This window comes from Rhinopithecus roxellana, chromosome 3 (genome assembly GCF_007565055.1).
Source record: "Rhinopithecus roxellana isolate Shanxi Qingling chromosome 3, ASM756505v1, whole genome shotgun sequence".
Classification (NCBI taxonomy): Eukaryota; Metazoa; Chordata; class Mammalia; order Primates; family Cercopithecidae; genus Rhinopithecus; species Rhinopithecus roxellana.
The window spans coordinates 149,441,521-149,455,791 of record NC_044551.1 but is presented as its reverse complement, the minus strand read 5'-3'; the positions used below and the strand labels follow the sequence as shown (position 1 = coordinate 149,455,791).

Below are 14,271 nucleotides of genomic sequence, written 5' to 3'. Positions count from 1 at the left end.
CATCATACTTATTTATATGTAAAGAACGGAAGTGTACTTACCATATCTATACCTATTACTTTGGTTGTGAGGGAACAAACTCGAGCACGGCTCTGAGCAGTCTGGTAAAAGCTTTGACATATTGACATGTGTAAACAAGTTCATTGAGCTGCCATTGTTAAATCATAAGGGCCAAGAGAATTCAGAGTAAGTACATTTCCTTAGAGGAAAATCAGTCATAGAGATAGATGCACTAAGCCCCTGTCTGAAAGAAAACTCTTTTTTCCCTGTTCTGTTTAATTGGGCCAGTCTTAAAAATCATCTAGTTACTTTATTTCAGGGTGATATTTAATATGTAATATTTTGAACTTAGGGTCAGATATAGAAATGTAGGTTAAACTTTGAGGGGGAAAAGTACAAGTAGTTATTAGAGTGAAAGAAGATTTCCTTCTCGCTGATTGGAGATTGTCATGAAATTTTAAGAAAGGTAATGGAATTACTGGTAATGAGAAATTAGACATTTTTCTAGTTGTAGTTCTCCCTAAACTTTGTATTAATTTTTCCTCCCATGTAAAAAGACAAGGAATGTTTTGTGGGCTGTTATGTAGAAAATTTTAAGTTTAATGATTTTGATTTTATGACTTTAAAAGAAAATTTACGTCTTTAATTTTGCTTTCAAAAACAAATTCCAGAAACTGTCAGCTTATAGTATTTGTGTGTATGTGTTTAAATTGATTTGAATTTTGATGAAGGGAGATTGTGGAACTTGGGAGTTTTTTGTTTGTTTGTTTGTTTGTTGTTGTTTTGTTTTTTTGAGACAGAGTCTCACTCTGTCACCTAGGCTAGAGTACAGTGATGGGATGTCAGCTCCCTGCAGCCTCCAGCTCCTGGGTTCAAGTGATTCTCCTCCTACCTCAGCCTCCCAGGTACCTGGGATTACAGGTGCCCAGCACCACGCCAGGCTAATTTTTGTATTTTTAGTAGAGACAGGGTTTCACCCTGTTGGCTTGGCTGGTCTCAAACTCATGACCTCAGGTGATTCGCCCACCTCAGCCTCCCAAAGTAGTGGGATTACAGGCGTGAGCCACCGCACCCGGCCAGAATTTGGGAGTTTAAAAAATATATACATAGTCGGCCATGCGCAGTGACTCACGCCTGTAATCCCAGCACTTTGGGAGGCCAAGGCAGGTGGATCACGAGGTCAGGAGATCGAGACCATCCTGGCTGACACGGTGAAACCCTGTCTCTGTAAAAATACAAAAAATTAGCCGGGCGTGGTGGCGGGCACCTGTAGTCCAAGCTACTCTGGAGGCTGAGGCAGGAGAATGGCGTGAACCCAGGAGGCAGAGCTTACAGTGAGCCGAGATTGCGCCACTGCACTCCAGCCTGCATGACAGAGCGAGACTCGGTCTCAAAAAAAAAAAAAAAAAAATATATATATATATATATACACACACACACACACACACACACACACACATACATACATATACATACACATACTTACATAGTCATTTTTGCTATATAGCCAAGACTTTTACCCAAAATATTTATTTCTACAGAGGGCGCTTTGTTTCATAGCAAGACATTTATGAACTAGAACTTTGGCTTAGGAAACTGTTCTGGTTTTCACAGTTACCCAGTTGTCAACAGTTATACTAACCTCTCTTTGTGGAACATGGGGGACAAAGGAAGAATTGCTTGATGCTTTCATTTTATCTTCCTTCTTTTTAGGAGTTATATCTCTCTAGTGGATTGTTGGGTATGACTTTGTTAATTTTTAATAATGAATGTGTGTGTGCACCTAGGGGAAAAGTTAGAGACTACAGAACTGAATATGAGAGTTTATAGAAAGTAGATTTTGTTTAATTAGAAAAGATCAATATTTTATTCATGGGAAGGATAGAGCTTATGGAATGGTTAAATTCCTCCATTCTCAATTTGAGATTTTGAACCAAACCAGATAGAATAAGACTTACTAGTATTTTGTTTTTTGGTTAATCTGTGGCTACCACAGTGATTATTTCTAGAATTTTTAGTAGATATTTAGTACCCTGGCATACCATGTAAACTGTTCCAAAAATAATAATCCTTTCTGCCTTTTCCCTCTAGTATGTTAAAAGATGACTTAAAACTAAGCAGCAGTGAAGACAGTGATGGGGAACAGGTGTGTCTACTATTGTCTTATTTTGCCAGTCTCACATAGTATTTGTATTTTATAAAAATGATAATTGAATAATGCATTTGTTACTTAAAATAAATTTCTTCTTATAAACTTTCTGACACTGGAATGTTGTAGTTTTCTTCTCTATATTTAAATCTCCATTTTTTTCTTATTTTTTTAAAAAATTGGGTTTTCCTCAACATTTATTATGGATCAAAACATACTCGTGAAGCAGTAGATTATTGACAATAATAACTATTAACAAAGCTTTTGATCTTATTCTAGCAGTTCAGTTACTCTTTAGGTAAAAACAGTGTAAGTGTTAAACATTGTTGCATACATTAGAGAAGCCAGTTTTTTCTGTTAAGAGTTCAGATATTATTCACACTAAGCAAATAGAATACTGTTTATTCATTCACAGATTTCTTCTTATGTTTTAATTTTAGGATTGTGATAAGACAATGCCGAGGAGTACACCAGGAAGGTGGGCATCCTTTTCTTTTCTGTTTTATTGGTAAGAGTTAGGTCAGCCTGATAACATTGCAGGGATATAATAAGTGGCCTTATAAGTAAATATCAGTTTTGATAGTGGTTGTACAACTCTGTAAATTAATTGAATTATACACTTAAAAGTGGGTGATTTGTGTATTATACCTCAAACTGTTTTTAAAAGGTGAGTATTAATACCTAAGTAGCACATCAGAAATTTTTAAAAAGAATTGTTCATTTCATTTACAGTGAAGTTCTGGATTCATAGAATTACAGCAATGTAACACATAGTAAACATTTTAAAGAAAGTTGTGGCTGGACGTGGTGGCTCACGCCTGTAATCCCAGCACTTTGGGAGGCCGAAGTGGGCGGATCACCTGAGGCCAGAAGTTTGAGACCCGCCTGACCAATATGGTGAAACCCCGTCTCTACTAAAAATACGAAAATTAGCCGGGCGTGGTGGCGGGCGCCTGTAGTCCCAGCTACTTGGGAGGCTGAGACAGAAGAATTGCTTGAACCTGGGAGGCGGAGGTTGCAGTGAGCCGAGGTTGCGCCACTGCACTCCAGCCTGGGCGACAGAGCAAGACTCCATCTAAAAAAAAGAAAAAGAAAAGAAAAAAAGAAAGTTGGTTGTCCGATTTGGATGTTTTCCTGTTGTCAATGTAAAATAAACTTTGGACATTTGTATATTTCATCTCTTTTAGTAATTCTGAACCTTCACATCATAATAGTGAAGGAGCAGATAACTCCAGGGATGATTCTAGTAGCCACAGTGGATCTGAAAGCAGCTCTGGATCTGACTCAGAGAGTGAAAGTAGTTCCAGTGACAGTGAGGCAAATGAGCCATCCCAGAGTGCATCTCCTGAGGTGAGACAGAGGGAAGGGGGTACCTCCCATAGTCCCTCTCAGGGTCCTTGGTGATGTCCATTTAAAACCTGATTCAAATATAAAAGGAGAAGGAAAGAAGTTTCCATATTCTGACAAAAAGAAATTGTACTGTGTACCTCGGAGGAAACCTAGATGATTCCTTGTTGTTTGAACAAATTCGGTCTAGATTAGGAACTGCTTGGCATATTACAGGTCACTAAAATATTGTGTACCTTTAGTTTGGTCTTTTATTTTTATAACTCAACATGGTAATTGATGTTCTGTAGTTACAAAGAACATCACGTGTTGATAAAAAGAATCTTATGTAATACAGTTTTAGTATAGCTTGTTAAATTGCAGTTAAAAATCTCTCTTTGTACCTACATCATTTGTTTATTTTCTAGAATTAAATATTCTGTATGGCCATTTGTAATTACACCTTTGAAATTGGATTCTTGAATAGGAATATTTCCTATTTAAAGGTTACATATAACATTAAGCTTATCTTTTTTTTTTTTTTTTTTTTGAAGACGGAATCTTACTCTGTCACCCAGGCTGGAGTGCATTGGCTCAATTTTGGCTTACTGCAACCTCCGCCTCCCGGGTTCAAGTGATTCTCCTGCCTCAGCCTCCTGAGTAGCTGCGATTACAGGCGTGTGCCACCACACCTGGCTAATTTTTGTATTTTTAGTAGAAACGGGATTTCACCATGTTGGTCAGACTGGTCTCAAACCCCTGACCTCATGATCCGCCCACCTCAGCCTCCCAAAGTGCTGGGATTACAGGTGTGAGCCACCGTGCCTGGCCGCTTATCTTCTTATTCAGATGATCAGATGATAAGAGCTAATAGTCAATACTCAGCCCTTTGCTTTGGTTCATAGAGAACCATGGCAAGTAAATGCTTTTGTTGCATTAGGCATTGTGGTTTTTCCTCTTCTTTGAGGTTGTAAAGGGGGGAGAATGCTTCAGTATGGAAAAAAGCATATATGTTTCTCTGTTTTTCAGCCTGAACCCCCGCCAACAAACAAATGGCAACTTGATAATTGGCTGAATAAAGTGAACCCACATAAAGTGTCACCCGCTTCTTCAGTGGACAGTAACATCCCATCATCTCAAGGCTACAAAAAGGAAGGCCGAGAGCAGGGCACTGGGAATAGCTACACTGATACAAGTGGACCTAAAGAAACGAGTTCCGCTACTCCTGGACGAGACTCCAAAACCATCCAAAAGGGATCAGAAAGTGGGCGTGGGAGGCAGAAATCTCCTGCACAGAGTGACAGCACAACACAGAGAAGAACTGTAGGCAAAAAACAACCCAAAAAGGCTGAGAAGACAGCTGCTGAAGAGCCTCGTGGAGGCCTGAAGATAGAAAGTGAAACCCCTGTAGACTTGGCTAGCAGCATGCCCTCCAGCAGACACAAAGCAGCCACCAAAGGCTCAAGGAAACCCAATATAAAGAAGGAGTCTAAGTCTTCCCCTCGACCTACAGCAGAGAAAAAGAAATATAAGTCAACAAGTAAATCTTCCCAGAAATCAAGGGAAATCATAGAAACAGATACCTCATCCTCAGATTCAGATGAAAGCGAGAGCCTTCCTCCTTCCTCACAAACTCCTAAGTACCCCGAGAGCAATAGGACTCCTGTTAAGCCCTCCTCAGTGGAGGAAGAAGATAGCTTTTTTCGGCAACGAATGTTCTCTCCTATGGAAGAGAAGGAACTTCTTTCACCCCTCAGTGAGCCTGATGACAGGTACCCACTTATTGTGAAGATTGACCTGAATCTTTTGACTAGAATACCAGGAAAGCCTTACAAAGAAACAGAGCCGCCCAAGGGGGAAAAGAAAAATGTGCCAGAAAAGCACACGAGAGAGGCTCAGAAACAAGCCTCAGAAAAAGTTTCCAACAAAGGCAAGAGGAAGCATAAGGTTTGTGAAGGGTTTTTGTTGTTTGTTTTGAAACATCGGAATCTGAAATGCAGTGGAAATCTCAGTAAGCCACAAAGTAACAAGGCAGGTCATAAACTGTGGAGGAAAATAGTGGGTAAACCCAAGGCCCACTTGAGGCTACTTATGGAACAGTCTCTTGAAGATTTCTGTGTTTCTGCCTGTGTCCTTCAGTTAAAGCAGGATAGTTGCTAATGAAATAAGAAATGAGCCAGTGCTTTTCAGCATGTGCTGACCGGTGTAGAGGTTAGAGAGCAGCAACTTGCAAACAGGCATTTGCAACATTCTCAACATTTTGGTTGTAGGTGTTTTTAGTTTTGGATACTCCCCGGATTGTTATAACCCCTACCATTCTCTTATGTCATATACCCAGACCAAGGCACACTTTTAATAACTCATCTACTGTGCACCTCTGTGCCCCAGCTTCTCTTCCTTAACAAAGGTCAGAACTAAAAATATTGCTGGCTCATAGCCAGCTCTCATCCCTAAATACTTCCAAGATAATTTTGGATATAGAGGCAAAATTTGTACATTTAAGGTCTGCTTTTCTTAGACTGAGGAAATATGAAAATTCACACATGTCTATGATTGGAGGATAATAATCATACAATGAAGTGATCTGAATCGCTACAAATATAGAGACTCTGTGGGAAAAACAGCCTGATCTTTTCAGCTCTAGTGGGGAATTTTCAGGAGAACGTAAAGTTTTAAGTAGTCTGTATCAAAGAGTAACTATAATTTCCCCTGATACATGTGTATGATTGTGAAAGACTAGAAGTTAAGTTTGAGTAGCTGAACAGATAGGTACCAGAATGGCCTTACCAAGTAAACTTGGAACATAAACACCACTCCATTTGACCTGAAAATCACGTATACTACAGGGAGAGTAGAGCACTTTCTTAAAATGGCGTGAGATATTTTCCTCTCTCCTTTTCATAAAACCACAGTGCCATGTGCAGATGATATATATTCAGACAAATTAGAATAATACCTCACTTCTTTTTTGAATCTTTAAAAATTGAAATTGTCCACATTATTTGAATTTTTAGAAAACCAGTGCTTACTGCTCGCCTTGCTATACCTAATGAGTTTCCATTATCATTGTACAGGGATGTTTTGCTGAACTAGTAAGCTGTTTAGGGCCACTGGCCCCTGTAGCCCACAGCCTCAGATTGCTGGACTTGACTGGGATTTAATTCATAGAATTATGTGGAATAAGAGCTTGTGTATGATGGACTCTGCTCTTTAGGAACCTAGGATTTTTTTATGGAATTTAAAAAGAATGGTCCTTTTGTGCTTAAAAAGTATTACTTTTTTCATAACATTTTATTTTATTTTTCTTACTTTTAGAGACAGGGTGTTGCTCTGTCACCTAGGCTGGAGTGCCATGGTATTCATAGCTCACTGCAACCTCAAACTCCCAGGTTCAAGTGATCCTCCCTCCTCAGCCTCCCAAGTAGCTAGGACTACAGGCATGCGACCCCACACCTGGCTAATATTTTATAGAGATAGTGTCTTGCTCTGTTGCCCAAACTGTTCTCAAACTCCTGGAATCAAGCAATCCTCCCACTCAGCCTCCCAAAGCACTGGCATTACAGGTGTCAGCCACCACACCTGGCCCTTGTATAAGATATTCAAACATTTAAAATATAAAGTGTCAAGGGCAATACCTGGAGATAAAGCAGGTAGTACTAAGAGAAGACCCAGTTAAGGGTAATAAAGGATGCAGATTTCTTTTTCTCATGTTTTCATTTGTCTGTCTTTAATCGTTTGTTTAGGGGAACAGATTCTTTTGTTATGGTAGAATATTTACATTCTTGTGCCCTGATATTTGAAACAAAAGGAAAACTTAGATTCACTTAGAAAAGTAACATGGCAGTGGATGGGCCCACCACTTGTGTTTTCCATCAAAAAGTTTTTTCAGTCACTAGGCTGGGCTATAATCAAAAGTAGGGACCATAAAAATTGTTGGCAAAGTTGTGAAAAAGTTGGAACTTTGATACGGTCCTGATGAAAATGGAAATGATACCACTGCTTTGGAACATAGTTTGGTAGTTACTGAAAAAGTTAAACATAGAATTACCTTTTGACCTGCAATTGTACTCCTAGGTATATATCCAAGAGAAATGAAAACATATGTCCACACAAAAACTTGTACTTGAATATTCATAGTAGCATTATTCATATTAGCCAAAAAGTGGAAACAACCCAAATGGCCATCACCTGATGAATGACTCAACGAAATGAATAAATTCTATGCAGTGAATACTGTTCAGCCATAAATGAGAATGCAGTACTGATCCATGCTACAACATAGATGAACCTTAAAAATGTTACACTAAATGAAAGGAGCCACAAAGGCCACATATATTGAATGATACCATTTTCCTGAAATGTCTAGAATAGGCAAATCTATAAAGATGAAGTGTGATTGTCAGTGTCTGGGGGAGGAAGAGATGGGTATGGAGTGTGTTTTCAGGATAACGAACATATTTTAAAATTCATTAAGCCGGGTGCAGTGGCTCAAACCTGTAATCCCAGCACTTTGGGAGGCCGAGATGGGCGGATAATGAGGTCAGGAGATTGAGACCATCCTGGCTAACACGATGAAACCCCGTCTCTACTGAAAATACAAAAAATTAGCCAGGAGGCTGAGGCAGGAGAATCGCTTGAACCCGGGAGGTAGAGGTTGTGGTGAGCTGAGATCATGCCACTGTACTCCAGCCTGGGCGACAGATAAATAAATAAATAAAACTAAAATTCATTGTGGTGATGGTTGTACAACTCTGAATATACCAAATGTTATGGAATTGTGTACTTCTGAAGAGTGAATTTCATGTTATGTAAATTATATCTTAATTATAATTTCACAGATACCACCCCCCAAATCATTACATTGAAAAGATGCCATCTTAGAGACTGTAGGAAATCTGTTTCAGTCTTTGGGTTCTGTATATCTAAAATAGGAGACCTCAGCCTTAAAACCTAATCTTTTTGAATATTATTTAAATGAATTATTGTACTTCTGTTTTATCTTTCTGATGCCTAATAAGGGATAAACTCTTTGTGGGTAGCTAGTGCTGGAAGCTGAAGTTAGTTGAATAAAAATCAGACCACGGTTTCTATTTTTCATCTAGAATGAAGATGATAGCCGAGCCAGCGAGAGCAAGAAACCCAAAACAGAGGACAAGAATTCAGCAGGCCATAAGCCATCCAGCAACAGAGAGTACGTCCCCAAAACATGTTGCATGCTAATGTTGTTAATATATGTGTATCATTTGATACTGGGTACTTTCTAACATGCTCTAAGTGTTCCTTTTAGTAAGCGAGTGTTATATAAATGCACACACATAACATATGCCAAATAGTGGGAGCTTTCGCTTTTAGCTAATAGGAATGGAAAACATTTAAAATTTAATTAATTCTTCCTTTCTTCATTTTTTATTGTGGTAGGGGTGAGTATTGGGGGAGAATTAAAGTAAAGCTATGCTTTCTGGTTAGATGGCAAACTTACCTGTAATTTCCAAGAGACTGGTTGCCAACTTAAAAGTGGTAATCTCTTCATTCACTATTCATCATTTTGTTCATTCATTCAGCCAATATTTATTGAGTACTACTGAGTGGTAGGTCGTGTTTTTGGCCCTGGATATACAACCACAGGAATAAAAACAGAAGATGCCTACCCTCATGGAATTTACAGTCTTATTTTGTTTTATAGAAATCATGTGTCCTAGTAATCAAATGGGGAAAAACAGATTTGTCTTGAAAGCAGACAAAGAGAAATGGAAAAATCAGCTACCCTTGTATTACTGTGTGGAGAAATGAGGGCATTTTTTTGTTTGGTTTGGCAGGTCATCTAAGCAGAGTGCTGCAAAAGAAAAGGACTTGTTGCCTTCTCCTGCTGGGCCTGTTCCTTCAAAAGATCCAAAAACAGAGCATGGCTCTCGGAAGAGGACTATTAGTCAGTCTTCTTCCTTCAAGTCAAGCAGTAACAACAACAAGGAGACTAGTGGCAGCAGCAGAAACAGTTCCTCTACATCGAAGCAGAAGAAGACCGAAGGGAAGACTTCCAGTAGCTCCAAGGAGGTTAAGGTAAAGTGTTGGGGGCCTGGGGCTTTTGAAAATCACTCAACTTGCCATGTGACTTTTCCAGGGTGACACTGTGCTTTGAAATTATTGTAACATATTAATAAATACATAGGCCTATGCCTTTTACCCTCTATATGTAATAATCCTAATAAATGAATACAGTGATGTAAGACTGTGAAGGCAGTAAGTCAGCTGGTCCATTGAAATAAAAACCCCTGGGTACTGTGGCTCATACCTGTAGTCCCAGCTATTTGGGAGGCTAAAATGGAAGGATCACTTGAGGAATTTGAGTCCAGCCTGGGCAATGTGGTAAGACCCTGTCTGTAAAAGAGCTTTAGAATTAAAAAAAAAAAAAAAAAAAAAAGATAGAAACCAGTAATTGGAAAAGTTGGTTATGGAAGTTTTTAAAATAAGAACTAAATGGTTTTAGTTGCTAAGATTGAGTTCTTGTATATTGTTTGAAATAGGCTTTTAGTTTCTCAGAATTATACTTTACAAACTAGTTATATTATGTAAAGTGACAAAGCAATCATTTGGCTTTGATTCATGAAATAGAAAAAGAAATCTTTAGCTAAGTTAGCACTGAAATTATTTCTAATTATTATTCCTAGGATACTCACAATGTAGGGGGAAGTATTCTTCACATTTATAGATGGAGATTTGGATCAAAGGAGTTTGTTCAAGGCTGTACTTTAATAGTCTCTCACCCTCAATTTGTTTACCAGGTCATTTGCTTTCTAAACTGTTCTGATCAGAAGCAAATTTACTCAAATCAGAAAATACCTATTATTTAGTAAGCAAAGGTTTGAGAATTGAAAAATAAGACTCCTTAAAGCTCTTATATTTATTAACTGTGGTAAAATTAAAAAATTTTTAATTGAGATTATTTTAATTAACAACTTCTTAAATTTAAATACACAGAAAGCTTTTTCTCTAGCTGAACAAGCTCCTTCTGTAGTAGTTTAGTGTTAGCACAAGGTGCTTAGGACCTTGACTCTTACATTGGCCAGCTTTATTGCTCCAGTTCTCCATCTGCCTGCTCATGTTTTTTCTCTATTTCCCATCCTTTAACTGTAGGATTTGAGGCCTCTGTGCTTGCTTCTTGAAACCTGCTATTGCTTTTTTTTTTTTTTTTGGCTCTTAAGTAAGTGAGCTCTCCTCTTTTGGATTCTGCTATCTCATAGGTAAAAATCACTGTATATGCTTCTATCACACATAAGGGAGTTTCTTCAAGAAGTTTGTCAGCTTCTTGAAAGCAGAGATTTGTGTCTTGTTTTGTGTTTTATCCGGTGCTTAACTTGCTGGGTAATGAGGAAATATTTGTTGGATCAAATGTAGTCATTTGGTACTCTGTTGTTTTCAACAAAATACAGAATAGGGCCTTACCACTTTGATTTCAATAGCTCTTGACACTTAACAGTTATTGAAGTTAATACTTGTTAGTCTTGACCGTTCCCAAGTTAGGCAGTGACATTTGAGTTTTTTAGAGAACAATCTGTAATTTAGTTAGGAAATACGCGATTTTTTATACTATCAACTAAAGAAAAAATTAGATCTGGAAAACCAATATTACACATAGTTTTTATATAAGAAAACTGTGTTTAAATATTTGGAAACTTATTTTCAGAAATCCTCTGAAAAGCATATCTGAATGTAGGTCTTTATGGGTCTATTTATAAAACATAGAGGCAGCCAGGCATGGTGGCTCACGGCCTATTATTCCAACACTTTGGGAGGCTGGCTGGAGGATTGCTTGAGCCCAGGAGGTTGAAGCCACAGTGAGCCATGATTGCACTACTGCACTCCAGCCTAGGCAACAGAGTGAGACGCTGTCTCAAACAAATAAATAAATAAAACAGAGGGAAAGCTATCCTAGTAATGTTACAGTACAACATAATATTCAGAAAGCCATTTCAAAGTACAATTATATATTTTAAAATTTTATATTTTTTATATAAATATAAAACATTTTATATTATTGGGTAAATTGTTAGGTAAAGTAAAATTATATATTATTGGGGTTTCTAATGTTGAAACATCCATGCATTCCTGGAATAAATTCCACTTGTTTATGGTGTTTTATTATGGAAAAATGTATGTTCGTTTTATTAAAGATAGGGCTGGATGGGAGGCAGTTGAGAGAGAGTCATAGCTCTTTCATAAAGGGCTATATTGATAGGAGGCAGAAACATATAGCCAGGTGCAGTTGTACATGCCTACGGTCCTAGCTACTCAGGAGGCTGAGGCGGGAGAATCAACTTGAGCCTAGGAGTTTAAGATCAACCTGGGCAACACAGCAAGACTTCCATCTCTTAAAATAAAAAAAAGACATGTGGATGAGAGGCAGAGTAAAGGTTAAGAAAGTAACTTGGCTTTTGAAGTCTGGCAATTCTGAATTTAAAACTCAAATTCCAGGAATGCCACTTAAAACCTGTTTGAACTTAGGCAAGTTACTCAACCTCCTTGAGACTGCTTTTTCATTTTATCTTAGTAGCAGTACTTATTTCATAGGTTTGTTAAAGGATTAACAATAATGCTGGCCGGGCACGGTGGCTCGAGCCTGTAATCCCAGCACTTTGGGAGGCCGAGACGGGCGGATCACTAGGTCAGGAGATCGAGACCATCCTGGCTAACACAGTGAAACCCCGTCTCTACTAAAATATACAAAAAAAACTAGCTGGGCGAGGTGGCGGGCGCCTGTAGTCCCAGCTACTCGGGAGACTGAGGCAGAGAATGGCGTAAACCCGGGAGGCGGAGCTTGCAGTGAGCTGAGATCCGGCCACTGCACTCCAGCCTGGGCGACAGAGCTAGACTCCAGCTCAAAAAAAAAAAAAAAAAACAATAGTGCTAAGTACTTAGTTAACTTAGTGCCTGCTAAGTTGTAAGCACATAATAAACATTAGATGCTGTTAATATTATTGCTGTTTTCATTGACCAGTAACTACCAATAAATTTGCCATAAGTAGTGCTGCCATTTTCATACTAGGCTTTTGTCTTCCTTATGTTTTAATAACTGCCTAGGCCAGTGCTTGGCATATAGTAGACCCTTACATAAATATTAGAATGAATATTTCAGTTATATAAAATGGACCCATTGTTTTTTTTTATTTAATTTACATTATGAAGTTTATAAAAGTTTTGTAACAAGGAAATTCATTACGAAAGGCAGTGAAATTTCGTTTCCTTTTTACCAGTGGCTGAAGAGATGCTATTAGTTTCATTTTTAATCTCCTTACAGTTTTCATTGTAGTTATATATTTTTTTGGTCAGGAAAAGGCTCCAAGTAGCTCCTCTAATTGTCCTCCATCTGCACCAACTCTTGATTCTTCTAAGCCTCGGAGAACAAAGCTTGTCTTTGATGACAGGTGAGATAATATGATTTTTTGTATGTGTATTTAAGAAATGATTCCAGTCAGCATATAAGAAACTCATTTTAATTTCTATCATCGGCCGGGTGCGGCGGCTTACGCTTGTAATCCCAGCACTTTGGGAGGCCCAGGCAGGCGGATCACGAGGTCAGGAGTTTGAGACCAGCCTGACCAACATGGAGAAACCATGTCTGTACTAAAAATACAAAAATTAGCTGCGTGTGGTGTTGTGCACCTCTAATCGCAGCTATTCAGGAGGCTGAGGCAGGAGAACTGCTTGAACCTGGGAGGCAGAGGTTGCAGTGAGCCGAGATCGCGCCACTGCACTCCCGCCTGGGCGACAGAGTGAGACTCCGTCTCAAAAAAATAAATAAATAAATCTATCTGATCAGAAGGATGTATACTTATGTATGATCTGCAGAATATTCAGGTTTCAATTTGAACAGTACCCTCTAGTCCAAGTACTGTTCCTTTAGCTTAACTCCATGACTCCCATGGGGGATGTGAATGATCTGCCTTCCAGTAGAAGAATCTTACTACTGCTGATATCACTGTTAAAATGGAGGGTTTCTTAGATGAGGAAGAGCAATATTGTTTTTTCCTCTATTTTAATAAAAGGGTTATTTCTCCTACTCTCATTTTATTTATGCTTAATCTTTCAGTCAACTTGAGTAACTTAGTATTTGATACTAGGGAGCTTGATTTCTATTTTCCTAATTAGATTTGCCATGAGTTGGTCAAAACAACTTATGCTTTTAACCTGATACAAACATTTGTCAGAAAATATTGAAACAAATACTTAGTAATAGCTCATTTTCTTTGTTTGAGGACATAAAAACTGAGGGATACTAGATACTGAAATGAACTCGTATTATGAAAATATTTACTATTCTATTTATGATGAAAATTTACCTTGCAGAAATTATTCAGCAGACCATTATTTACAAGAAGCAAAAAAGCTAAAGCACAATGCAGATGCATTGGTATGTAAATATTCTCCTTACACTTACATATTTAATCAAATTAACTTAAGTAATCTTTTGATGTTTGTAGCCATAGTAGATCACTACTCATTACTTGCATTCTCTCCTTTCTTCAGTCTGATAGGTTTGAGAAAGCTGTATACTATCTTGATGCTGTGGTATCTTTCATTGAATGTGGGAATGCATTAGAGAAAAATGCTCAGGAATCCAAATCCCCATTCCCTATGTATTCAGAGACAGTGGATCTCATCAAGTAAGTGGAAAAACTTGGCAGATCATTGGCAATAACATTATTTCTCTGGTCCATCTAGGAAGGGGCTGATATACAGTAAACTGAAGAGGGTGTATAATCCTTTAATGTCCTTGATAAAGGAGAAGTAGATACTTCAAT

General features: G+C 38.2%; 1 protein-coding gene across 3 annotated transcripts in view; it reads left to right on the top strand.

Moving 5' to 3' along the window:
* The window catches only part of AFF4 (AF4/FMR2 family member 4), an 89,986-nt gene that overhangs the window by 63,362 nt on the left and 12,353 nt on the right, over nucleotides 1-14,271 (top strand). For 2 of the 3 annotated variants that reach the window (XM_010359966.2, XM_010359968.2), the window contains 9 exons: nucleotides 2,092-2,146; nucleotides 2,590-2,627; nucleotides 3,337-3,499; nucleotides 4,505-5,422; nucleotides 8,578-8,666; nucleotides 9,292-9,532; nucleotides 12,800-12,894; nucleotides 13,817-13,880; nucleotides 13,997-14,133. In XM_010359966.2, coding sequence (XP_010358268.1) covers nucleotides 2,092-2,146; nucleotides 2,590-2,627; nucleotides 3,337-3,499; nucleotides 4,505-5,422; nucleotides 8,578-8,666; nucleotides 9,292-9,532; nucleotides 12,800-12,894; nucleotides 13,817-13,880; nucleotides 13,997-14,133 — 1,800 coding nt within the window. The remainder of the gene's footprint in view (nucleotides 1-2,091; nucleotides 2,147-2,589; nucleotides 2,628-3,336; nucleotides 3,500-4,504; nucleotides 5,423-8,577; nucleotides 8,667-9,291; nucleotides 9,533-12,799; nucleotides 12,895-13,816; nucleotides 13,881-13,996; nucleotides 14,134-14,271) is intronic. The other variant, XM_010359967.2, reaches the window with a different exon arrangement.